Source organism: Amblyomma mixtum, chromosome 8, assembly GCF_055824585.1.
Source record: "Amblyomma mixtum isolate Tamu chromosome 8, ASM5582458v1, whole genome shotgun sequence".
In the NCBI taxonomy this organism is placed as follows: domain Eukaryota; kingdom Metazoa; phylum Arthropoda; class Arachnida; order Ixodida; family Ixodidae; genus Amblyomma; species Amblyomma mixtum.
This window is the reverse complement of record NC_143019.1, coordinates 71,646,246-71,673,774: the sequence shown is the minus strand read 5'-3', so window position 1 is coordinate 71,673,774 and position 27,529 is coordinate 71,646,246. Positions and strand designations below refer to the sequence as shown.

The 27,529-nt window shown below is 46.2% G+C and overlaps 1 protein-coding gene across 3 annotated transcripts in view; it reads left to right on the top strand.

Annotated features, from left to right (window-relative positions):
• Nucleotides 1–27,529, top strand: part of Dcr-1 (Endoribonuclease Dcr-1) — a 54,011-nt gene that overhangs the window by 5,909 nt on the left and 20,573 nt on the right. For all 3 annotated transcript variants that reach the window (XM_089558474.1, XM_089558475.1, XM_089558476.1), the window contains 7 exons: nt 1,075–1,790; nt 4,446–4,662; nt 5,844–6,562; nt 14,132–14,302; nt 20,435–20,586; nt 21,263–21,410; nt 22,459–22,534. In XM_089558474.1, coding sequence (XP_089414600.1) covers nt 1,075–1,790; nt 4,446–4,662; nt 5,844–6,562; nt 14,132–14,302; nt 20,435–20,586; nt 21,263–21,410; nt 22,459–22,534 — 2,199 coding nt within the window. The remainder of the gene's footprint in view (nt 1–1,074; nt 1,791–4,445; nt 4,663–5,843; nt 6,563–14,131; nt 14,303–20,434; nt 20,587–21,262; nt 21,411–22,458; nt 22,535–27,529) is intronic.

Here is a 27,529-nt window from a genome sequence, read left to right as displayed (position 1 = left end):
CTCGTTTTGTGCGTTCCACTGTGTATATCTGTGTCTTCCTTTCAATGCGCAGTATACCTGCGTGAAATACACATTTTAAGTTTTTTTTTTATATATGCACGTCTACTGCGTTGGTGCTTTCTCCTAAAATACACGTTTATTGGGTGAACAACACAGTTGACTTTCTTGTAGCCCAAATTCTGTACATAGATGCGCATTGCGTCAATGTTGTTATTCTTTGCTTACTTTGTGAATGCTTGGGCTGCTGTTTCTCTTTTTTTTTGTATTTGCCTGCATTTATGCGCTGTGTTACTGTATCAACCCCCCCACTGTAATGCCAAATGGCGCTGTGGGTAAAAGATAAATAAATAAATAAAGGCCTTGTTACGCAGAAAATCTGGTGTCAGTGTTACAGGTGTTGTGGGCAAAAAATCCCAAGCATGGCTTTGGCAGGTAATGCCCAAAGAGTAACCTAGGAGGCAGTTGGGCCACCTAGGAAATGTGACCTTGTGGCACCATCACAACCTGGCGACCAGATAGTGAGCAAACTGCCCACCGTGGCAGGTGGCAGTTAAATTAATGATCCATCACTCAGGAACAGCAACCTGGGCCACATGAGGCCCACTGCTGGGAGCACTTGCCATCACAGGGCAGTGGTACATAGCTTAACCGCTGCACCATTGCACCAGGAGGGGTACGGGGACTCCCCGGGATCCATGAATGTTAAGTAGAGAGTGACCCTCTCATTACATGGAAATCAACCCATTAGGCCATCGCGTCGTACCGTTAAGGTGGAGCTTATATGTCCCATCCAATTTTTTTTCCTTGAAAATTGCTTTTTGGTGAGCAGTGAGAGGTATCAAAGATTTTAGCATTTTAAGTAGGGAAAATAACTGTTTCTCACCCAAAGCTGCAGGCTTTAACTTTGTTTGTAAATGCTTTGGCATGTTCTGCAGGAAGCCTGTTCAAGCTCCTCAAAAGCATGTTCAATGCAAATTGTACTTAATCTATAGTGGGCAACAGGAACATGGCACGCTGCTAGTTCAAAAATACACAGGGTGCTCTGGTTCTAAAAACCCAATTGATTCCTCGCAGCCGAGTCGGGTGCCCGGCACCAGAAAATGATGGAGGACTACACTGATCTCAAGTCCGTCTTCGTCAGCCACCTCAGCGCTAGCAACGGCGATCAGCGTGTCGACTTCCCGAAGCTCTTTCGGGACCACCACGTGCTTGTGCTGACGGCCGCCGCCTTCAACCAGCACATTGGCGAGGCAGACGCCGACATCACCGAGGAGCTGTTCGACCACGTGAACCTCGTCGTCTTCGACGAGTGCAACCAAGCGCTGCGCCACATCGAATTCGAGCCGGTGCTGAGCTTCGTACTCGACTACGTCATCGAGGGCCGCCTCAGCCTGCTGGGGCTCGCGGCACCACTCGGGACGAAGAAGCGGCAGCGCCCCTCGCTCCTGGAAGCGGAGATCCTGGAACTGGAGGACCGCTTTGAGAGCATTGCCTGTACGTCAAGCGAGCTGACGGTCATCGGCAAGTACGGGAGCCGGCCCAGGGAAGTGGTGGTGGAGTTTGCGTCGTACAGCTGTGGCGACGATGGCGAACTGAACAAGAACCTGGAGACGTCCCTGCGGTTGTTGGATGAGGCGATGGAGTTTCTCGGAGGCACGGAAGGGGGTCGGCTGGACGAGCGGACCAAGGCGGCGCTGCGGCAAGCCCAGCGGTACCTGGTCGAGCTGTGCTACATGCTTGTCACCCTTGGGCCCTGGTGTGCCCGGGAGGTGGCAGACCTGTTCCTCAAGGTAGGCCATCCTCTACACTGGATTTTTTGTTTGGTTTATGGGGGTTTAGCGACTCAGGCTGTGGGGGACGTCATAGTGGAGGGCTCCGGCAATTTCGACCACATCGCACAGTACAGGGGCCTCTACAATTTCACCTCCGTCAAAATGCAAACACCACGGCCGAGATCAAACCCGCTCACCGGATGTTTGGTTGGCTTATTGGGATTTAACGTCCCAAAGCGACTCGGGCTATGAGGGACCCCGAAGTGAAGGGCTCCGGAAATTTCGACCGCCTGGGGTTCTTTCACGTGCACTGACATCGCACAGCACACGGGCCTCTAGAATTTCTCCTCCATCAAAATGCAAACACCACGGCCGAGATCGAACACGCTCACCGGATGTTTGGTTGGCTTATTGGGGTTTGACGTCCCAAAGCGACTAACGCTATGAGGGACCCCGTATTGGAGGGCTCCGGAAATTTCGACCACCCGGGGTTCTTTAACGTGCACTGACATCGCACAGCACACGAGCCTCTAGAATTTCGCCTCCATCGAAATTCAGCCGCACACTGGACGTGATGTTCCTGTTGGAGCACTGTGCAAACTGTATCTTCCAGGCTGTTTGTGACTTGTACTTGTCATTGGCATGCATTATGCTCGCATGGTGTTGTTTCCTTTATTTGCACCAAAAAACCACTTTCAAAGTGTCACAAACTCTTTGGACTCAAATCTAGTTGCTATAGTTGTGAGTCCGGCGTGTTGATATACCCAAGCAGTAGTAGCAGTTTACTAGAGTTGAACCCCGTATAGTGAAATAATTGATATAACAAAGAACTGACACACTCCCCTTGGAAGCTCGGTTAGCATGGGTTGTAATTAAGCTACTGCTATTAACAGACTAATTGCCGGTCCTCTTCAACTTCGTTATAATGAGGTTGAGCTGCAGTACAGAAATGTTGAGTGCAAGATTTTGTGATAGGTAATACAGCTAAAAGAGACTGGAACAGATGCAAGGGGCAAAATCTTAACAACAGATTGCAAATAATCACTCACACAGTCACACAAACACGGTGGAAAGGGCAAAAACCACTATGACTAGCTATTTAGAGAATCCTTCATTTGGGCAGTGAGAACTGCAGTAATAAGGAGAGCAGCGTAAGAAGCCATTGGCTGACTGATAATGTGAAGGAATGTTTGTGAAAGGGACTCTCAATAAGGGTGCGGTATTCCTGGAATTTTAAAGGACGCCACTTCACGAATATCCTTCAGCAAGAATATTTTACTACGTTTTGTAGAAGCTGACCCAATTTTCCTTTGTGAATAAATAATGCTTCACCCTGACCAGACGGTGTTCCGTCGAACCTTGGACTACACTGAGTTATCTGCAGCCAAAATTTGAATTTCAGCGTCTTCATGCCTTTCCCTCTCCTCTCATCACTTTTTGCGTGCTCAAGGGTCCACGCTTCTTCTCTGGCCCCACTGCCAACGCGTGCGGGAATTCCCCAAGGGGCGGAGCTTCCTGACCTGCCGGAGCGACGTCACTTACTGGCCACGGCCATGATGGCTGCCTGACGTGCGAAATAATCTAACCAATAGCCATCTCTTAACCGGCACACACACGAGCGTGAGATGGAGAAGGACGCGAGCATGAGAAGTTGTCAGAAAGGACTCGCCAACTTTCGCGTGCGATTCTGAGTTCTCTGCTCCATGTAGAAGTATGTTACTATTTGGCTCAGGTTTTCATGCCGAGAGAACGTAATGATGGAGTGAGTTTATGTACTCTCCTGAGAAGGTGTTTCAGAGCCCCTTTTAAGGGGGGAAGCTGGTGTTAGAAAAAAAATTTTTGTTAATGAAGTCACAGTAATGGAATCTTCAAGAAACATCTATTTTTGCATGCCGATTCCGAATTAGTAATTTAATCTTATTCTTATTTAAACAAGTCCTTGTTCACTTATATAATGAGTTATGTAACTTTTTGCCGAGAGCTTTCAATAAATTCTGCTGCCGGAAACTTGCTAGGACGCATGCCATTGGACTGTCTTGTCATGAGACTATGCGGTAAGGGCGGAATTATTATCCTGATTGTCGTAGAAGTTGAATTACAGGGTTTTGACTTTGCCACTTCACAAGCGGAAAGAAACTGATGATTTCAAAATCCTATAACTCACCTTCAATAACAGGCAGGATGATAATTTTACCCTTATTGCATACCTTGATCTCAAGAGAAACCAATGGTGTGCAATCTAGCAAGTTCCCTACAGTAGAATTTGTTTTATACCCTCGGCACAAGTTATCTAACATATTGTATAGGTGCACAAGGACTTTTTGTATAGAGAATGAAAATACATATTTGGAATGAGCACGCAAAAATGCATGTTCCCTGAAGATTTCATAGTTGTGACTTCATTAATAAAAATATATTTCTAAGACCCTCTTCCCCCCTTAAGTGGTGCTCCTTGCAAAATTAACCGGGTAGTCCATGGCTCCGGTCTATAATGGCTACAGTCCAAAGACTTGTAGCCATTATGGACCCCACGCGTAAATGACAGGAGGGGTTGACTTCTCACTGTGGGACTGCATGTCGTAACAGGTTTTCTCATTTCGCATCTAGTCGGCTGAGGGGTGTTCTGTGGGATCACAGCCTTGTGCTTTGTGTTCTTCCATGCTCTGCCTGCAGGAGGTCTCCCAAGTGGTGGACACTCTGGGGCCCGCTGTGAGCTGGTCACGCATGGCTCTGCTCGTCGTTCATACGGTGATCCAACAAGTGGCACGACTCACCGAACCCCTGGCCGCAGAGCTGGAGCCGAGCGACGCCGCCACCCAGCCGGCAAAGTTCCGACACCTGCTGCGCATACTGCGAGAGTTCAGGCCACAGCAGCAGCCACAACAGCAAGGTGCGTGTCACAGTCGGCGCACCGTTCTGTTCGCCTCTGATCCCGTTGCACCAACCACACTGAAGCATCATCATCGGTGTCAGCCTGACTACGCCCACTGCAGGACAGATGCCTCTCCCATCTCTCTCCCATTAACCCTGTCCTTCGCCAGTCGCGGCCACCGTATCCCCACAAACTCAATTTCATCCGCCCACCTAACTTTCTGCCGCCCCCTGCTACGCTTGCCTTCTCTTGGAATCCACTCCGTTACCATTAAGGACCACCGGTTATCTTGCCTTTGCATTGCATGCCCTGCCCAAGCCCATTTCTTCCTCTTGATTTTGTCTAGGATGTAATTTACCCGAGTTTGTTCCCTCACCCACTCCGCCCTCTTCCAATCTCTTAATGTTACACCTATCATTTTTCTTTCCATAGCTCGCTGTGTTGTCCCTTCTACTACTATGATATGTTCTTCTTTTATACCCCTGTCCTCTCTGTGAAGCTCTATTTACTGAGAGTTTAGTTGTTGCAATTTACCATATGAGCCGTGTATACTCCGTTTTGTACGTAGCTGCCTACATTGCCAAGGCTTTCGGAAGTAATGCATTTGCAAACACATATTACTCCGCCACGCATGATTTGTTCTGCTCCAAGCCTCTGTTAGTGTTTGGACGAAAACAAAGAGCGCCATAAAACGAAGTGGTAGCACTGAAAATCACGGTTAAAACAGTGAGGCTCTGTGTGTTCGGACCCTCTGCCAATAATCTGCATTGAGTGTGGACTACGTTTTTAGTCACGGATAGAGGAAGAGCGATGCGCCCAACGAGCTGCATATCATACTACCACATGGCATTTTTACTTCTTGATGTCTAGATGAGTCGCAGGATGAAAACGTGGTGAAAAATAAAATGAAGTGCAGTAGGTTTCCATTCACGGTACTTGAGATTTGCTACAACAAAATAGTGTGTCTGTGGTCACTGTGGTTGCACAGCGAACTACTTTTTTGGCGCGGACTTCGCCCGCGCAAGCAGGTGTGCTAGCTTTGGCAGCGTTGCCTGCTATGTATAAAATGGAGTATAGTCTTGGTGTACCATGGTCTATTATTTTGATTGTGCGCATTCTAGCAAATCTCTTTGGTCTAAGCGGTGCTGACTAGTGTGGTGTTCTCTGCTTCTCTTCTTTTGTGTGTCATCTTTCTGCAGATGCTGCTGCCAACTCACAAACATGCGAGGAGGGTGGCAGAGCATCCGTACAAGCTGAACAAGCCGTAGTGTCCTCCACCCAGTCTTCAACTGCCTCGACCTTGCCTTGTGATGCTTTGCAGCCATCAGCGGTGCAGCCTGATCATGACGCTGACAACTGTGTTACTGCATTGTCGGATGGCATTGAAAAAGTGTCCGTGTCTTCGCCAGAAGAGAAAGCTACCCTCGATGCCAGTGGTGGCAGCGTACTGTGTGAAACAACCAAAGACGGCACAAATGGCTCGGTTACTGTGTCCCATGACGTGGCATGTGTAACTGTTTCATCGCCACCGGCGCCAGAAGCTCCTGCCCCCCCTGGTGCCAATGCGTCTTCAAGCCGGCCAGTGGGCGGCCATCACCGGCCCGACCTGCCTGACGACCCCAACGCACTGTGTGGTATTGTGTTTGTGAGGCAGCGGATCACTGCCTACATCCTGAGCATGTGGCTTTCCAAAGTGGCGGCGCGCTTCCCGGAGGAGTACGGCTTCATCACCCCCAACTTCCTGGTGGGCCGGACCAACGCGAGCGGACTGAGCCGCGATGGGAGTGGCGTGCGCGGCCTGCCAAATGCGCTGCTGACCCCCCTCGGGCTCCAGCGGCAGGAAGAAGTGCTCCAGAAGTTCCGCTCGCGGGAGTGCAACCTGCTGGTGGCAACCAGTGTTGTGGAAGAAGGGATTGAGGTCAGTGTTTGTGGATTTTTTTCTTTTAGCGCGCAGCTCTTTGGTGCCTTTCTGCCCAGTGACCGACACCCCTTTCTGCTGGTGTCGCTGTCACTGTTGTCCTTGTTAGGGTTGTCCTTGTAACCAGCAGTGGACAGCGGGAGCTTGGAAAGCAGAGTGCGAAATGGGTAAATTGGTTGTTGAGGAAAGGAAATGGCGCACTGTCTGTCTGGCACATCTCGGTGGACACCTGAACCAGAGGGAAGGGGCATAACTGCCCTCTTGGAACACTGGACACCTCAATGGTGCTTTAAGCTACGTGGCGGCAGTGAGAGATGTGCGCAGCATGCGGTGGCATTGACAACGTTGTGTACCAGCATAACTGGCTCCCTGGGACAGTGGATGCTTGAATCGCGCTTATAGGTATGCGGGGTAATGAGAGAGGGATGTGGGCTGCAGGCATTGTTGTGCCAGAAACACAGTGCTGAAGCCATAGGCCATCAGCGTTCATTGTGTTCATTGGGGTTGGCAGAAAGATCATTTTAAGGAAAGGAAATGCACATAGCTGGCTCTCTGGGTCAGTGGAGGCCTGAATCAAGCTTACAAGTAGGTGGGGTGATGAGAGAGCGAGATGTGGGCTGCATGTGTTAGTGCTGACAAGGGTGAGGGAACTCTTGCGATCAACCATGAACTGCCACCTGCCAGGGTGGCAGAATGGGTGGGGACTTTAATGTAGATATAAAGACAAACAAACAGTAATTTCTTACCGTATGCGGGAGAACATCCTGTTCCCCTCGCTCGTGACAACCTTGGGAAATACTTGCATACACCTCTTCTTTGAGAACCAGGCATTGGTGTAGCAAGTCGAGCATATATCCATTCATTTCTCCGACCACACAGCTTCCTTCGTGACAATCAAGAACTGTTAGCGGAGAGTTTCTTGAGGAAGGAGTATGTGGGAAAAATAAATAGCTGTCTGTAATTGTACACACGTTTTGCTTGAATTCTTTGCCTCAATCTATCAAAAAGCTGAAACAGCTGATGTGCTGCGCTCAAATTTCGCATTAGTAAGTAATGTAATCGTCTGCAATTTTTTTCTTGTTCTCTTTGCAATTTTTAGGCTTTTTTTAATGCATTTGCAGGCATGTCTGCAAAAAAACACTGCTGCTAACTTGGTGTGAACTTGCTTGGTTGTTTGTGGACATGCTGTGCAACTTTCCAAATGCTAATGGCTTTCTGGTTTATTAGACCATGGGGCTATATATCAAAAATAGGCTGAATGCACAATACAGTCGCCAATGATATGGTGTTGGTTTCATCTGTGTGCATCTTTTTATGGTTGTTTTGGTTCAAGTTGCTTGAAAACCTAGCATATAAGGAACCTGCGCTGGAGTTTCCCCACCTACCGCTAGCGCCACCTTGTAGCCGTCACCCCACTGTCTGGTAGGACTAAGGGTAGCTACTACAGCTAGAAGCGTGAAAGGGAGACCCAGAAAATGCCAAAACTATCAGCGTACCGCGGCATTTGCAAGTGCCATGTTGAAACAGGCTATGATGAGGTTTTCTGCTCATTTCCTTCGTGGCTGCATGAATAATAGTGGCTACAGAGATAGATTCAAGTGATTGGACTAGTACAACAAATCCGAATACGGCTCATTTCTTTGTTGCTTTGTCTTACAAACTATCTTAATACAATGTGACTTCGCCAGTTGTGGCACATGTAATGTGACGTGTTTACTCACTGTGCAGACTAGATGGCAAAGCATACAAATTTGTGGCCGACGCCCGAAGGAACATGTATTTTGTCTGCAATGCCAAGCAATGTAATGCATCATCTGACATGTAATGACAATTTTTCCTGTGTTATACCACGGTGGTGCTCCTACAGTGATTCCTTAAAGGTGCACTGAAGAGGAATCTGAGCTCTTCTTTTTGCCGCGGGAACTCGGTCTACACATTCCGAGCATTTTTAGAAACTGCGATTTATTGCCCTGTGTGGCCGATTCCCCTAATTAAATCGAATTACCGTCCGGCTCCCACCTTTTTTTTTTTTAATTCTGCCTCGTACGGTGGGTGGAGTCGATCACCGCTGGGAGTGCCTTTAACCCAGTCCCGTGGCGGCTTGCCGCTCTGCCATCGGCGGAGTAATACGTATTAGTCCGTAGAAGCAAATAGTCCGCGCGTATTTTTATTTCTGCGGGCTTATTTTGCGGTTATATTATCTGCAAATGAAACTATTTATTCATGGAAACCTAAAAAACAAAATAAAGCGAAAGCAAAGCCTCCATGGGACTGGGTGAAAGGCGCTCCACGCGTTGGTCGACTCCGCCCACCGTACGAGGCAGAATTAAAAAAAAAAGGCGGGAGCCGGACGTTAATTCGATTTAATTAGGGAAATCGGCCACACAGGGCAATAAGTCGCAGTTTCTAAGAATGCTAGGAACGTGTAGATCGATTTCTCGTGGCAAAAAGACGAGTTCAGATTCCTCTTCAGTGCACCTTTAAGGATTGTTTAGGGTCATAAGTAAGCTGTACACTCTGAAAACAATTCACCGGGTGGGCATTGCTCGCTGTATGCAGCGACATGTAGCACTTTTGTTTTTCAATAGCATCAATGTTAGTACTTGCTTGCATATGCAGCACGAAAACTTCATGCAGTATTTGTTTCAGGATACATGCTAATCTCCAGTTATTACGTACTTTTATTTGTTTTTCATTGAACATAAACAGTTTTGCTGTTTAAAAGTTCTGCTGTAGGCTGTGCTCCATGGTGTTACTTTGCTTTGCTATGGTAGGTATTGCTGTTAATAGGTGCACTAACATTTTTTTTTTTTTATCAGACATTATCTGTGCATTGATTTTTGCTCGTAGCAGGTGCGCTAAAGGGGCATAGGAAGGCATGTTAAAGTCATTCCAGCTGAAAATTTTACATAGCGCTGCAGACAGTGCACAGCAACTTGTTTTTCTATTTTTCTCTGGATTACTATTTCATTATGTGCCACTGAATGGAACAACTTTCAGTGTTGAATAATTTTTGGCTCTGAACTGTAGAGAGCACATTCTTAGGCTGCCTAGTCTGCTAGAGATGGTCACTGTGTTGTCCCTATGCCTGTGTCTTTTCTGGGTGGCCTGCCACCATCGTGTATCACGGCAGCGGCGTCTTAGTGAAGCTATGCTTGCGTTGCCCTCAAAACAAGCCTTGCAAGTGCGTGATATATATGATGCACCTGCTGAACTCGCGTGCGCTGTTAATCTTGAAAGCGTAAGGAATATAACATGGATAAAACCCATGTAATGGCAGTCATACACGATCAAGCTGGTACGCATGTATTGAGGCACAAGGTTAGGTATTTGTTTCACTCCCAGGTTTGTTTCCATTGGTTTACTGTCACACTCACTTCATGCGTCATAAATTATGACATGCGAAGTGCAACCAGAGTGGTGCTCCTGGTCAAGATACTGGCATAAGATACTGGCCTGGTCAAGATACTGGCATAGTTTTTTGAAAGCATGAAGTATAAATGTCGAACAAGTTTACTGTATGTAGCGTGTTAAGTGCACAGAAGTCCACTTGAATTTTGACTCCATGCTTTAGCATGAAGCTCGCTTGCTTGAGAGCGTTTCCTTACCGGCGTGCACATAATTTGCTGTACAAAGTGCTTCCGCCATTCAGACAAACCAGAGTGAGAGAAAAAAAAAAAGCAGTTTTACTTCGAAACTCATTGTGCAGCCTCAACGGTGGCATGTTTTCCATAAAGCTGCAACAGCAAGGCCAATATCAATGTTGGCAGGCAACTGTGACGATCAAGTAGTGTTGCTAAACTAATCTCGAAAAGCTCTTGGTCTTCGGAACAGTTAAGCTGAGACAGACAGCTGATGAGGTAGTGACCACGCCAGCCACGCTACATTGGCTCGTCTGCTCCATCCTACTCTGTGATTACTCATTTTAAAACCAGATGGCACTGCATGTTAGATTTAGGCACGCACCCCCTGGGCAGCAGAGCTTCCCTCTGTACATCTTTTATATACTGCTGGATTCTATAATGTGCTACGAGTGCTTTAATTAGGCTTTACTCTCAATAATTTGAATTAAAAGGGATCCAAAAATTTATTGGAAATATGCACAGTTCAGTCTAAGGGAGCCTTTTTGATACACTCAGTGGTGGTCCAGCTGCTCCATTTGCTCCATTTTGATACATTTGCATTTTGCTGCACCAGTCTGCTCCAAAAGTGGCAAATTGATCAATATTGCACCTTAGCTGCTCCAAAAAGAAGACACGGTCGCAGGAAAGCAACTATATTTAGAGCCATTCATGATTTTGGTCGACAACCTACTAAAACGTTTTCGCAGTTGGCAACCAAGGGCGTTGGTGGGCTGCCTTATGGTAGAATTTAGCAGCCAGTTATTATGGAGGAAGGAAAGAACTCGGGAGAGGCTGTTACTTCACATTTTTTGAAGCCGGCTCCTGTAGGGAAAAAAGCTGAGCAGGGAGCGTCCGGTGAAGCCTAGTCATAAAGACCATCGCCGGCCCCATTGAAGTGCGTGTATTTCAGACCTTCATGCAGTAAAGGTGTTGCGGGAGTTGACCTTGATGTAACGAACTGGCTACGCCCTCTATCTGTTAGTGCTGAGCCACTCAAAATTTGTTAGAACCACGCTAAAGTTCCGTGACGATAAAGCACGAACTGACATGAGAGGAACGCCGATCGCATCGAGCCGCTGCAGTTGGCGCATCTTCGGCTCTTTCTCTTTTGGAACGTCATACCATGAAAAATGATGACTCCTTACTTACACTGGCTGGGCTAGAGCAAAGCAGAACTGTGTATGATACCCGAGCAGCAGAACCTTGGAATGTTAAGAAATGCCGCACAAACTATGGCAAGCAAATGTTGCAGCATACCTTACCGACACTTCTGAACCAGTTGTACTGCCACAAGAATCTTGACCTATCCAATATTTCTCTGAAAGAATTGCCCCAAATGTTCATGTAGTTTTTTTTCTTCCTATTACCACTTTGAGTGCACCTGTCAATTTTGCTGTCATTTATTTTCTCCTCCCTGTGTTTGCCTTTATAGGCTCTTTGATCTAATGTAGTTCTTCTTTCTTTTATAAGCACAATGTACTACGTATTGAACGTACATGTCTCATTCTCTGTTCCGAACATACTTTACTTACATTTTGTTTGATGTCGTACTCCGCCACCGTCAATGCTGCACTGTAAGAGGAAGCCAGGACCTCTCAAGCTGTCTATACAGCTTTTTCCCTGGCTGTCCTCGCAACACCCAGTTGCGGAAATAAACCTTCAACCTTCAACCACGTGGCGTTACAACTGTTCATGCTCAAAAGCAGCAAAGATGATAGGGCATAGCAAAGACCCGAGCAGTGTGCGGCCATCACCGCCGCGTAGTTGCTCTCATGATTCCGGTGCCGATAACTTTGGCGTGTCAGGAGCGGGTACGGCAGAGATAGCCGGCGACGCAAGGTGAGGAGTCTGTTTCCTGGGGCTACAGCGAGGGAGCAGCGGGGAAGAACCTCCGCGGTTGGTCTACGGCAGCGGCACGGCCGCATGCGTTCCTCTCCAGCTCGGTCGCGGTGCCCCCGCCTTGCGCGGGTCGCAGCGGAGGTGGCGGCAGCTGCTGCTGCAGTCACACTATCAGCGTGATCGCAAAAAGTTTCTCCACGTTTATGACTTTCGAGTAACACTGCTTTGTGTAAATGTTTTCAAGGTGATTGCACCTACTTTTATTTCTTATTTCGGTTCCCGTTCTGCAGTGTCCTTTTGACTCACTTCGCGAAACCTACATGTAACGGAAACCTGGATGTAAAGAAAAATCTCAGACTTTAAAATTTTCGTTACGACCAGGTTTAACTTTAACTGTAGAGCCAACATGAAAAAAGAATGATTCTAGTAAACGTGTTCTCTGGACTTTTAGTCAAGCACGCTTGGTTGAACTTGCGTGCAAGGCAGTGTGAGCATTAATAAAATATTTTCTCTGTTTTTGTGATTGTTTTTTTCCTAGCTACGCATGGCTGAACCTTATCTCGTTAGGAACAAACTCTTTGTGACTCCTTTATTCCATTCATGCTGTTCCCATGTTGCTCCAAGGTTATCGTTCTGATACAAATGTGCTCCAGAATGGATATTTTTCTGCTCCAAAAATTGCTCCAGAACTTGAAATGGCTGGAGCACCACTGTACACTGATGAATAAGCCAGTGGTTAGGTTTAGATAGTCTGGGCAAGCAGCAAGCCTTGCCTTCAAGGCTCGCCCGCTTGCCCAGACTGCCCTCTGACATCATCGGGGTTGGGAATGCGGTAATGAGGTGTCGCCCTAATCAGTTGCAACCTATTGTGTGCAGCGATTTTTAAAACTTATTCTAAATTATACAACCCACACATAGCTTTCAGATTTTTGATTCGAATGCCCGCGGAGACCTTATCTACAGATCTGTTGCACTAGAATATGCCAGTCGAAATCATTCCAGGGTCCCTTTAATGATCGCATCACATTTCTTGGAGTCTTGCTTCTCTGGTACAGCAAATTATTTTTTCAAAATAACAAGTAAGGCTCTCTTAAAATGCCAAAACAACAAACCAAAACTTTGTTCATGGCCTGGGACGTTGGTTCGGTTGACGCAGCGATGACATCGCAGACATTATTGGGAAAACACTCGAATGTGCGTTGAATGGCTAAAATAGCGAGGGGAAATGATGGCTCAGTTCTTAAAATGCCTAACGCAACCTAATAAGAGCCTTGCAATTTGTCATTCACACGGGGAGCGGACAACAGCGCGCAACTAATGTTTGTGACATGGCAAGCGCAGTGTTGCCCGCCGAAATCAACTGAGACCGTGGAAACAGCAAACATTAAAATCGTTTTGAGCAAGATTGAGTTACTGCACAGCTCCCATACTTGGTGGAAATGATCAGGATAGTGAAGAAAACCTCCAGTGAAAGTTTCATCTAAATGCACGCATCTCGAAAAATCCCCGGAGTAGCCATTTAGAGAGGCACCGAAGACAACTCCAGTCAGCTATTGCTCTCAATAAAAATCAATTGCCTGGCTCTTCCCGCTTGTGCTGACGTTTGTATGTCGGCGAAAGAGACATTTACCAGCGACAAAAATGGATTTGAAAATATTCCCACAACTCAAATCAAAGCCGCAATGCCTTTACCTTAAAAGGACAGGTCACCACTGCTTTGAAGGGAATGGCGATGTAGCCTAGACTCGATTTTGTGCCCAAAAGTCTGTGTTGATGCACTAATTTCCAGTGGTGGCAGTGATCTCATTTCTTGATCTTCTCTAACTTACAAAAACTCCGTTTGCAGTGAGAGTAGCCTGTGCTCTCTAAACAGAAAGGAGTAAAAAGAGAATAAGTTGTAGTCTCTTTTATAAAAGGACGTGTGCTAGATGATAGCCTACCCCCTTTTCACTCCCATATAGGCCTATTCATGTTTAGAGTGTGTGATATAGGCCAACTTCAGTATGTCTTCAGTGTCCCTTTGATTGCAGTCGACCGAAGGGATTTAGGGGGAGAATGACATCGCAATGGATCAGTGTTATATAGCTTTTGTTTTTTCTTAACTCAGGTCCCACGGTGCAACCTGGTGGTGCGGTTCGACCCGCCCGAGAACTTCCGGGCCTACGTGCAGTCCAAGGGCAAGGCAAAGGCCGCGGGCTCTCGCTACTTTGTTCTGGTGCCCCACGAGGAGAGCGGCCGCTTCCTGAGCGACCTGCACGACTACCAGACCTCCGAGCAGGTGCACTTCTCTCTGGCCGTCTAGACCAGCCCCAAATCTTGTTCAGAAATTGAGAAGAGCTACCGTGAAATTCCGAGCAAGCGTCCCTCCCCACGCAAGTCCAAATTACCAGCAAAGTCGAAAGGGATGCTATCTCGAAATGGCACTGAAATTCAAGATGGCGACAACAAAATTTTTCCATCAGAAAAAAAAAAAAAACTACAGTGCACATGCATTGAAAACTTTAATCTCTGGGAACATGAACTTTATTAGGCCAAAGATTTGTTACTGCCATGTTAATCACTTCCGGAGCCACCGAAAGAGTCCTCCAAGCTGGAGGAGTGCATCGTCCACGCATTCAGCAAACATCGGCGGGCCGTTACCTAGCTTTCGTTGAAGTTTGGCTTTCCTGTAGTTTTGCCATAACAAACTGTAAAAAATCTTGTCCCGTTCCCATATCTATTTCAGGTGGAGCTTAAAGTGGAGAGGCATCAGCGCACATTTTTGGTGTTTTCTCGATGCCGCTGTATGAACTTGATTTTCTCTGTCACTGTAGCCTTGTTTACATGGAGCCCGACGTTGCGGGTCGGGTCGGGGCACGCCAGATGTCGGGCTGACCAGCCCGACCCCACCGCATTTACATGAACTGGTTTTCTGGCTGGCAGAGATCGTCGCTACCCCTAGCGTCGAGAAAGCAAACCACACGCATGCTAGAGGAGGAGGAGCCCAGACAAAAAGTTCCCTTTCCCGACTGCTGCTCTTTCCGGTCGGTTGTTCGCCCGTTCACGTGCGTGCTCTCTGCGCAGCGCCAGCCAGACCGGAGAGGAGGCGCTAAGCCGATGCAGCAGCGTATACATGATTTTAGTTTCGATACCTGGGCGCCGCCATGTTTGTTTTACTCAAGCGCCGCCTACCGCCGACGCCATCATGGGCTGATAATTTGCAGCCCGTCGGCTGCAGCCGAAGCAGCGTGCGATCTCTGAAAGTGTCATTCGCCCGTTTTATTCCTGCCAAGCCTAAAAATTTTGGGTGGGCGTTCGCCTCGTGCCCATCCTCGTGTGTGCTATGCCATTAGCTCCTGCAATGACCAACTGGAAGCAAGCGACCATTCCTCGACGCAGCGAACGATCAGCATCGGTGAGTGCCATGCTCGCAGTTCACACGTGTTGTTTTCGTCGCCGGTTGCCTGTAGGGTAAATGCGGCACGGTGTTGCATGTTAGAAAAACGAAAGCAAAACGTGTTGAAACACAAGATCGCGGAGAGCAATGAATATCTAGTTTTTCGTGGAGTGCAGTTTTTCATGAACGCTTTCGCTGCCTGCTTGGACATGGCAAGTGTGACAGTTTAGATGCTGAGCTTGCGACAGAGTACCCCGTTTACAAACTGAACATTTTGGAACAAGCGAGTACATGACCGAAACGAATTCGCTTTTGATGATTAGAATGTTTGTTTGCGGAGATACGCGCAATGCCCCGCCGCGGTGGCTCAGTGGCTACGGCGCTCGGCTGCTGACCCGAAAGACGCGGGTTCGATCCCGGCCGCGGCGGCTGAATTTCTTGAAGGCGAAATTCTAGAGGCCCGTGTACTGTGCGATGTCAGTGCACGTTAAAGAACCCCAGGTGGTCGAAATTTCCGTAGCCCTTCACTACGGCGTCTCTCATAGCCTCAGTCGCTTTGGGACGTTAAACCCCAATAAACCTAAACCTAAACCTAAGATACGCGCAATGAATTGAAATTCGGCCCCTCCTGCCGCTTGCGTAGGGCTGTTCGTACTACGAGCGATACAAGCCAGTTGACTGAAAGCAGTTCGCATTCTCGCGTTCTCCGCTCCCGCCAGTACTCACTGGTGCACAAATACCAGAAAATGTGCAATTACACGATCTAATAGGTTGGTACGCTAATGGACCGCTATTACCACTTACTGACAGGCAGAATCCCCGCACCTGTGTTGAGAATTCCAAGTTCAACCGGATAGGGGCACTGCTCAAGTCGCTGCGTTTGTTGTATCTCTGGCACGGTTATGCATAGTGTGGCTTTTTTTACAGTGCATTCGTTGCGATTTCAGTCGAATAATGTATAATAATTTATTCCAATGCATGGCAGAGTTTACCGCCCTGTGCATGCCGTGTATTTTTTCATCTTACGTTGCCATGGCTGCATTTTTCCTCACTTCGCAGTTGGATAAAAGTTCATGTCGCCGCTTGTATTCATGCCATGCTGTGCAAATTAAATTAGTATTTTTGCACTAACGACATGATTATTTTTTTTTTCAGGTGTCGATCTCCACACCCTCCCGACATTGACGATCATGTGGGGCGGCGAAACGAAGCTGTGGCCAAATTTGTGAAGTCCTCACATAGTGTACTGCTGAATTAAAAGAGCTCTGTCAAGGCCGTCGAAATACTTGATCTCTTAAAATTATGCACAGAGTATAGTTTGGTAACCCAGGCGCTGCGCTTCGTTCCGCGCCCGATATTAGGCACAGGCAGTGGGTTTGTTTCTGTCTGCATTTCGTTCACAAAATGCGTGAACGTTTAAGCTTTTTGTTGGCGCAAGTATTTTTTGTTCACCAACTACGTCTACTGCCAATGCAACTCGGGACCGGCGGAAAATCGGTGAAGAAATGGACACCGCAGACGTGCTGAGACCTTCGCATAACATAGTGCGCGTACATACTGGCGGCGTTTGTTTTTTCTACTTTCGTCGACTATTTCCGCAACCGACAATAAAACAATGATGTCTAGAAGACGTTGGTGTTCCCTACAACATTGCTGCTTTTGTTGTACAGACGCAAACACGCGCTTGACCGGTAGCTAAGCAGCCGCGGACGTTGCTCCGCGCGCCGGATTATCAGCCCAGGGGAGGACGGCAACAGTGGGGTGTCGCGCAGCGCACGTGTTTGAGAGTATTTACCCCTCTCCTGCCCGCTCCTCGTAAAATGGTGTATATATGCTCCTTCCAACGAGGTCGGGCAGAGTCAACCCACCCCCTGCAGTCGGGCTGGCTCAGCTCGACTCAACGGTGCCTTAGCTCGAACCCCTAGCGTATACATGAGCCCGACTACCAGTTCTCGGCCCGACAGTCTGCTTAACCCGACTTTTGTCAGGCTCATGTGAACGCCCAGTGTGTAGGAATGCATAACTGACCTGACATTGCCAAATCAAAACGTCAACCCCATAAACCAACCAACCAAATGGCATGTGGCAACTATAACTGGGCAGCAAAGCAAGCTTTAATTGGATTAGATTCTTTGAGCGGATGTAGCAGGGCAGCGTTGTCGGGGTGCTGTGCGTCGGGGGAGGGGGGGGCTTAACTGGAACGGCGCAGAAATGTGAAATTAGCGGTGGAGTTGGAGGGGGCTCTTGCACGGGTGTGTCACCATGTTTCTGCTAGTGCAGCTAGTGCCAGCAAATTTCACAAATTGTGTTATTAGTCCAGCGTGTTTAGGGGAGTCTCCCTAGGTGGCATGGGTATAGATTTAAAATTAGGGAATAATTACTAATTAGCACCTCCCCAGTGTATAGCCATATGACTACAAAGGAAAGCTGTGCAACTTTTTTTGCAATCTTGGTAGACTAACAAAATATATCTTAATTAAGATGCAGAATATATACTGGGTGGTTCAGGGAAGCATCACTAATTTTTGAAAATAGGGTTTCTGAGGTAAGGCGAAGCTTTCTGCAATATAGTAATACCAGTGTTGGCAGATGTCAGAAAACAGGAGAATCATGTTGACTAGTGAAGTGATTAGCTAAATTCTAATAGTTAACTTTTTAACTTTTACAGATAAGCATCCGATTGCAATTAGTGACTTGAAGCCAGCCATTAGTAATAACCATATTACTTTTTAGAATTTCAAAAACTCGATTACTCTTGCCGCTGTGTCTGAACTAATGTTGGCAACATTGTGCCAAAGAGAAGTGTAGAGGCAAAGCAAACCCTCCATTGCACGTAACTAGTCGAAATAGCCAAATTTTTTCAAGGCACAGCACCGAGGGTAGTCACATTTTCGAAGTTCGAAAAACTGACATGGCTATTGCTAACGGTCAGCTAGAAATCTCTAACTGCAGTCAGGTACCTATTGATGACAGATAATAGTTAATCACTTTACTGGTTATTATGACACCTATTTTTTGACATCTGCCAGCACTCAGAAAGTTTCTCTTTACCTCAAAGACCCTATATTTAAAAGTTAGTGGTCGGCATTTCTGAAACAGCTGGTATATACAGTATATTAGGATGGGAGCCTAAGCCTTATTTTGGGACTATTTTGCCCCCTTCTGAAGCCCAGAAATTGCAACTTCTTGTTTTGTTTTGGAAAAAACAATGAATAAGTTTATTATCTTGCTTAAAACAATATGTCATCAAATAATTTTGGCTGCGTCATGTAATGCAATGACACTTAGTATTGTACAAGGGTACACTGAAAGGGCTTTCAAATTTCATTAACCCATGTTTGCTAGAATTTGATATAGAGAGGTCTGCTGTTCTAGTTGCTGGTTGTTGTTTTAAAGTCCATTAAAAAAATCTTAAAGGTGCACTAAAGAGCGCTCTGGAAAACTTTTTCTTGCTTTTTTTTTTCTGTTTATAAGTAGGTTCATCACAAACAACATAGCTGCAAATTAAGTCGGAAATAAAAATACGCGTAGACTATTTGCTTTTGCAAGACTTAACCTCATCACTCTGCGGTGGCCAGTGAAAATACGGTAACCCATGAAGACACCAAAAGTAATTACTTTTTAATGCGTAAGCTTTGTGTGGCTATGTTTGCGGTGTCGTGTCATCACAAGCGTGTCCGCACGATTACGTCCGAAAGAATGGGTTTATGCGAAAAAGAAATGGTACCATCAGATAGAGCATCAAAAAACTTTGTGCGGGAAATCGAAGGGGTTGAGGTTGGTTAATTAGTTAATTAATTACAGCCAAAAATGTCCAAAAAGTGTGCGGGGCGGGAGCAAAAGTGGCGCTAAATTTGAAAACGCTGGAAGTGTGGCACCACGTGACCGGCAATGCGGGCAGAGCCAACGCGTGATGCGAATTTGAAAACGAAGCGCGGCGCGAAGTTTGAAAACTCATATGGGCAATTGATAGAACTTGATTAAATAAGGTAGATAATTGTGGTATCGATAAGTTATCGATAAATGATCGACTTCCACTTTGAGGGTCTTGACTTCCAGTCACGAGTCTCAGTTGACGTGAAATGTGTGGAAGTGTTACGTTGACGTCTTGGTGTGACATCATAAGATGTAACGTCATGAGGTGTGACGTCACAAAGTCTGATCATGGAAGACAGTTGGGCTAGTTGGTGTGAATTCGTTAGTGACTGCGACATTGCAACTAGCGTGGAAAGCACAAGGACAGCGACACAAGAAACCTACGGACGCTAGCGTGCTGTCCCGTCGGTTTCTTGTGTCGCTGTCCTTGTGCTTTCCACGCTAGTTGCAATGTCGCAGTCATTAACACAAAGTCTGACGCCATGGTTACATATTTCTCCGATGCGGGTGCCGCAGTGATCTGTAACGTTTTTTGGACGCGACAGACGCAACCATTTCATAAAACCGCTACATATTTGTGGTTCAGAGAACATATCGCCAAAATAACGAGCCTGAAGCAGGCGGACTCTATTTGCTCCTCGTCCGCTACTGCAGGGGTGATGCGAACGACCGTGTGCTCCGGCTGAACGTAGTCCGACCAGCAACCTGCACATTTTTGAAGATCACTCGGTCTATTAATCCGCCAACGGCAGAGCGGCAAGCCGCCACGCGATTGGCTGAAAGGCACTTCATGCGTGCTCTTTGCCATGACAACCACGTTGGTTGACTCCTCCTACTTTTGGCGGTGAGTTCAAGCAAAAAGGTGGGAGCCGGGACGTTTAATCTGATTTAATAGGGAAATCGGTCACGCAGGATAATAATCCGAAAGTTTCTAAGCATGCTCGCAGTGTGTAGATCGAGTTGTCGTGATGAAAAGGCAAACTCAAAATCCTTTTTAGTGCACCTTTAAAAAGCGACAGGGGGGTTGCTGACATGCTTGGCATGAAAAAAACAATGCACACCGTTGGCCTGATGGGTTTTATGCCCTTGGCTGTCCGCTGTCCTCTGTTGCATGTTCTGAGAGCAGAGCTGATTTTGAAAGCACTTGAACCACTGCAGATTCTGCTGGAACGAAGCCATGTAGAAGATACGACAATAGATGAAGAAGTTGACGCTGCCTATGCAGACAGTTTGAAACCACCGTACAAGCCACTTGAAGCTGAAGACGCTCCCAAGGTCACAATGTCAACTGCCATTGCCCTCGTCAACAGGTAATTTGATGACTAAACTACTCAAGTCTCTCCTTGTGTGTAATAGCAGGTGCATTGCTATTGCTTGGATTCGAGTGTAGTGCTATTTTGAGTCTGATGACCAATTTTTCTTTTCATGTAAAATCTCCTCATAAAATCCTTGCACGGATATTTGACGGACTTTGCAGCAAAAGTCTAGGAAAGCAGGAAGTTCACAAAAAGTAACATGAAATGGTCATTTGGGAAGCAATACTTGTGACAGTTCAATTGTCAGGAATAAGAAAAGATCTGCTGCTTCGTGCACATGCGGACCTCACTGGGGTCAGTAATGCAGATTCTAGCAAAAGTACCTGAACAGTGAAAGTTCACTGTGATGAAACCAGTCTTACAAATTTGCTAACTTAATGACTTAATGAAGTTTTATGGCAGGGTGCATTAGAAACGTGTGGTATTTTGTTGGTTTTACGTAGTTCTCCACTTAACAAACGTGTTTTTGAATTTTTGGAACTTGTTTAATTAAGGCTTAGCTTTGTGGCAGAGCGGTAGGCTTTGCAATGCTCGGCTTACAATAGGTATCTATGCTGAGGATTAACCCGTCTAGTTTTGAAACATAGCCTTGGCAAAAAGTTGTTTTTGCCGCGTTGTGTAGTCCAAAACCAGCCTGTGTGTGAGGATTGCAACTTGGCTTGTCCTGCAGATACTGCGCCAAGCTGCCGAGCGACACGTTCACGCGGTTGACGCCTATCAGCAGCATGGCGGAGGTCGAGACGGAAGGCTCTGCGGAGACCCGGTACAGTTGCTCCCTGCGGCTGCCCATCAACTCGCCGCTGAGGAAGTGCATCGTGGTGGGTTGCCGGCTGCTGTCGATGAAACGCCTCATGCCCGGGCTGCTTTCGTGGTCCGGATTTTAAATTAGTCACCCATGTGAAATGCATCCTCCATCATCTGCATGCCAGAATGTGCATATGACCTTCATTTAGAGCACAGATGAAGTTTACTTGGTCATCATAGTGTGGTGTAGGCACAATCGCCTTGGCAATGACAGTGACAGAGAGAAGGATGTTTTTTGCGAAATGGAACTAAGCAGGTGTCAGTAGTCCCCCGTGATGTCATCGTGGAGAAATGTGAATTCACAGGAGCTTTGCACTGTAAATTGTGGCCTGGAAATAACTTGTCAGGGGAGCAGCTGGGTTTGTACAGAGGCAACATGCTATTAATAAATCACAATATGTAAGCAGTGAGCTTTCACTGTTGACCACGTGTCCTCAGTGAGTGCACTAGTTACGACAGTAACTTTAGCGAGGGCACATTTCTCACGACGTTACAGCGTGCATTTTGTAGTCATAAATTGCAGTGTATAATAGTAGATACACATTCATTGCACATCCATGTGACCTTTTGAAAAATTGGTGATGTTTGCGCTGATGCAGTGACCATTCTCAGTGATTTTACTTGCAGGGCATCAAACTGATTTCCAAAGTTTTTACTTTACATGTTTACGGGTTCTTCTGCAACACTACATATCTTTAAGGGGGGTGTGGGATGCCTTTTAGGTGCCCTTCAATCGCGTGCCAGGTGACACTTGCGGTAATACAGGCAATAAATACCCCCGATAGTAAAAGATGGGACAGCTGTCGGTTGTTATTTCTTTTATTTTCTAATCAATTACCATGTGCTCTGTTTGCCAGGAACGTAAATCTGTTGAACTGCTCTGTTTCAAACTTAAGCTTTCTTGACTTTAAATTCTTCCCATCGTTTTTTCCCCGACTTTCACTTTTGAGAGCGGTGCCTGAGCGTGCTCGTCTTGCTCAGACAGTTTCCTGCCTTGTGACGTCATGATTTAGAATTTGGCAGCCGTGTAAGACCCTCACCGCGTGATGTTGTGTGCTCCAGGGCGACCCCATGCCCAGCAAGCTTTTGGCGAAGCAGGCAGCTGCGCTGAAGACGTGCGGAGAACTCCACAAAATGGGTGAGCCACCATGGTTTACAGAGGCTCCAAGACTGCAGTCCTCCCCCCCATGCATGGTGTCTCTCACTTGCTCATTATATTCATGACTAATACCCGTGCCACACGGACAGATTTAATGCCATTAAGTGCTTACTGCCTTAAGTTTTAATGGCATTCGTGCGGTGCCACACGCATAAACTTAATGGCATTAGCCTTACTGCCATTCGCGACCTACCGAGTTCGCCACAACTCATTCGCCCGTGCAATGTGTACTCTCGTTCCCATTCCACACGCAGAAAAGCATGCAACTTTGTTAGTAACAACTTCCTAACCAGTAGGAAATAGTTAATTCTTAACTTTCAGTAAGATGAGGCATCTATACCGCATTTTCGATGTGAAGATCGCCATTTTAACCAGCCTTATTGACAGGTACTCTCGACTTATGTGCTGACATGCGAGTTTATGGCTACTTTTTTCACTTGTAAAGCAAGAACAGCCGTATTTTCTGGAAAATAGTTTTATACATTGTATTTGAACAACATTCCCGATATATTGTGCTCATTAGGAATGTTTATATTCAGATGAAACTTTTGACTACCTTGCAAGCGTTATCGTCATCGTCACTTTCGATAATGGCATTAAATGTGGACGTGTAGCACTAACTCCGAAAATAATGGCATTAACAAACTTAAGGCCTTAAGCATTTACTGCCATTTCTTGTGCGCATGTGGCATGGGTATTAAGGGGGGAGCCTGGTCTTGAAAAAAAAAAAAATTTTTGCTAATGAAGTCACAGTTAAGAAATCTTCAGGGAATATGTATTTTTGTGTGTAGATTCTAAATATGTCATTTAATTTCGCGTAAAACAATTCCTTGTGCACTTATGTAATTTTTATGCCTGTATTTTGTGAAGAGCTTTGAAAAACATTTCTTGCTGGCAACTTGCTGACATGCATGCCATTGGGTTCCCTTGACACCAAGCAATTCAATAAGGGTAAAATTGTCTTCCTGCCTGAACTGAAGTTATAGTGTTTTGAAGTTGTCGCTTCAGAAATGAGAAGAAAAGTGTGTGTTCCTGTTTCTGAAGTGGCAGCTTCAGTACCCTATAACTCAAGTTCTATGATAGCCAGCATGATAATTTTACCCTTAGTGCATTCCTTGGTGTCAAGAGAACCCAACGGCGTACATTTCAGCGTGTTTCCTGCAGCAAATTTTCTTCAAAACTCTTTGCAAAATACTTGCATAAAAAGTGCATAAGCACTCAAGGAATTGTTTTACCTGAAATTAAATGCCACATCTAGAATCAGCGCACAAAAATACATGTGCCCTGAAAATTTCATAACTAGACCAGTGTCCCCCCTTAAGGGGGGAGCCTGGTCTTTCAAAGAAAATTTTATTAATTTAGTCATAGTTATGAAATTTTCAGGGCACATGTATTTTTGTGCGCTGATTCTAGATATGTCATTTAATTTCATGTAAATCAATTCCTTGCGCACTTATGCACTTTTTATGAAAGTATTTTGTGGAGAGTTTTTAAGAAAATTTGCTGCAGGAAACTCGCTGAAATGTATGCCATTGGGTTCTCTTGACACCAAGGAATACAATAAGGGTGAAATTATCATCCTGGCTCTCATAGAACTTGAGTAATAGGGTACTGAAGCTGCCACTTCAGAAACGGGAATACACACTTTCCTTCTCATTTCTGAAGCGACAACTTCAAAACTCTATAACTTAAGTTCTATGATAGGCAGGAAGACAATTTCACCCTTATTGTATTCCTTGGTGTCAAGAGAACCTAATGGCATGCATTTCAGCCAGTTTCCGGCAGCAAATTTTCTCCAAAACTCTCTGCAAAATTACTAGCATAAAAAGTGCACAAGTGCTCAAGGAATTGTTTTACATGAAATTAAATGACATACAGTCTAGCCCGTTTATAACGAAGCCACTTATAGTGAAATAGCGGTTATAACGAAGGGATTTCAATTTCCCATTCCCATTTTTGCATTTTCAATACATTTTGGGTCCGGTTTTAACGAAGTAAATAAGAGCGCGTCAGCGGATATAACGAAGAGATTTAATACCAACCGAAAAATAATCTCCCAATCAACACATTTTTGCGTCCTTGAGGCGATTTTTTCCGCGAAAATAAGAGCAAAATTCGGCAGACGGCGTCCTTTCGTGGCGTCGTCTGCTCTCCTGCAGAGCGAAAGGTTGCTTCACTGCATCGCATGGCACGCCGGTCTCGTGTTGCGCCGTCCTTGAACGGCGTCACCGCGTAGAGCGGTAGAGCACGCCGCGCAGGGGAAAAATGTAAAAAAGAACAGAGACGATTTTTTTTCGAGGACGTCGCAGAGAGCGGCCGTCTTGGCCAATCTCGGTTCTCTATTTCTCCCAGGTAGTTGGCGCCATGGCTGGACTGCAGTCTGCAGGAGGTGTGGCAGCGCGCGCTTTGTTTTATGTCGGTGCCGCGGTGCGCAAGGCAGGGAGAAAGCGCGGCAGCATGTGCATGTTGGAAGCGTGGCTCATTTTTATCGTTATCGCGTTATCGCGGAGTTCGACCAGATCTTTGGTTCGCAGTTGGATGGTATGGAAGCCGCAATCCTGAAGTCCGCACTCGCGAAACTGTTCAGGGGACGCTGGACGACTTCTTTCAGCGGCAATAAATCGGTATGCCGATGTTTGCATTTTTTTTCGTAGTCCACATATAACGAAATAGCGGATATAGCGAAGTGATTTCCGATTCCCGCCGACTTCGTTATAACCGGGCTAGACTGTATTTAGAATTGGCACACAAAAATACATGTGCCCTGAAGATTTCGTAACTGTGACTTCATTAATAAAATTTTTTTTTTCAAGACCAGTGTCCCCCCTTAAACCACTAAAACTCTTTACAGCCTTAATGGGAGAAACTCGTAGCTTCGCATGCTTGCAAGTACCGTGACACCGTGTCCTCCTATATTCAGGTGCGAGGCTTACTGAAGTGCACCTCTCAGTGTGGGGTCGTAAGAAGTAACTGTACGTACATCGCCATCGCATAGCTAAAAACATTTTCAGTGCAACTACATAGCTGGGACAGATTTTAAAATCATCAAGCTTTCAGAGTTTTTTGTTGACGAAATCTTTGTGGTGAATTTGTGAACACACAATGGGCTTGATAACAGCAGTTGTTGTCTGCAACCAAACGAGCGTCATATAGTTGACATGTTGGCAGCTTCTTTCTCTTTGGTGCTGGCCTGCTGTCCACACCTGTGGAGGTAGCTCTGCGCTAGATAGAAAGGCAGTGAACATTGCTTCTTTTTTGGAGATACCTAGTTTCTGTGCTGACTTTCTTTGGCTACCATACGCCAAGTACTAAAGCAGTGGGGTTAGTTGTGCTTAGTCAGAGGTCCGTGCAGTTCCTTGAAAACCATTGAATATAAAAAAGGAGTATTCAAGGGCCTTGAGAGGTCCTGGAATTTCTATCGGTCCTTAAAGACTCTCAAATTTCTGGTATGTTAATATTTTTTTCCGTAATAGTCAGAGTAATATTAAAAGACAGGAGCAGAGTAATGGGTCAGGAAACAAATATGATTTCATAATATATCCTTGCTAAAATACAGAAGAAGAAATAGGCATGGGGAGGCCCCCCCCCCATGTAATACCCTCAAATGAGGGCCTTTGGGGGTATTTTGAATAAATAAATAAATAAATGCAATGCAAAGGGGAAGTAGTCAATGGTTTGGGATAACACGATGCATTTCAAGAGAAGGCAGGCATATCAAGGGGCATCATAAAGTCAGGTGGGCAGATGAGATTAGGAACTTTGTGGAAATGAGGTAGCCACAGCTAGCATCTGGCAGTGTTCAATGTCCTTTTTTCCTGCAGTGTATGTAGTTAGGCTTAATGGTGGTGACAGAGGGCAGCCATAAATGAACACTTGCACCCTCAAAATTTTGCTTCTTCTGCATAAAAATGATTGCGTTATGGAGAATTCCACTGGTGGTTTTGAAGCAGGGCATCAAATCCATGCCGCAGTGACTGAGTCCGCCACTTGAGTGACTCAAAAGCAGTGCATGCACGCGTGAATGTTAGGCTTGTGCTAATCGTAGTTTTCTGGTTCGAAGGGAATTCGAAGCAAATAGTAATTTTCTTTGAATGATTTTGAATACTTTTGACACACAAGGCCATTACTTGGCAAAAAAAAAAAATGTGGGTCGAAATTTTGTCGCACTCCTATCTCGACCTTTTGCAAATATGGCCATCCGAAATTGAGAAAGTCAGCCTACACATGGAGCCGCCCTTATTTCTGGGTCTAGGTAGGTTCAGTCGAGACGCGGATATTACATGTCTTGCACTGGTAACTGTTCCTACTGTGGTCCATGGAGTTCCACGTTCAAAAAGTGTCGACGATTTGCAAAAATGGCCCTCCACAATTGGGGGAGCCAGTCTATTCGCAAGGTCCAAGGTCGGTTCTACCAAGCTTCAGGGATTCCACCCTTCGTGCTGATGCCCGTTCCCCCAGCTCGTACGCAAATCAATTCCACTACTGAAAATTCAAACGGCTCACTCACGATAGCAGTCACCTTCCTGGACGAACAGTAGGTAGCATGAGCGCAAGCTTGCTGTTCTTCAGGTAACCTCTGGAGCAGCCATTGCTCCGGAAGTGGAATTGGTAGCTGCAGGAATTGCGTCAGGCTGCAACGGGCAGCTTTGTTTTAAGCACACTATTACATGTACAGTCGGGGACAAAAGTCTCCGGACCACGTGTTCCTCAAACGAAGCTTATAGCTTTACTATCAGACAGCGGCTGGAGGCCGCAATTGTGGAGAGGAAAGAACAAAAATTTACCTTCTACCTCCACAAGTGTGGTCTCCAGCCGCCGACTAGCAGCAGAGCTATCGGCTTCGTTAGAGGAACATGTGGTCCGGAGACTTTTGTCCCCGACTGTACGTGGTAGCTGTTACGTAAAGACCAGAACTTTCACTCATGTTGCCAGTGTGTCTTTAACCTTTCTGAGCACTAGTCCCGTATCTGCACA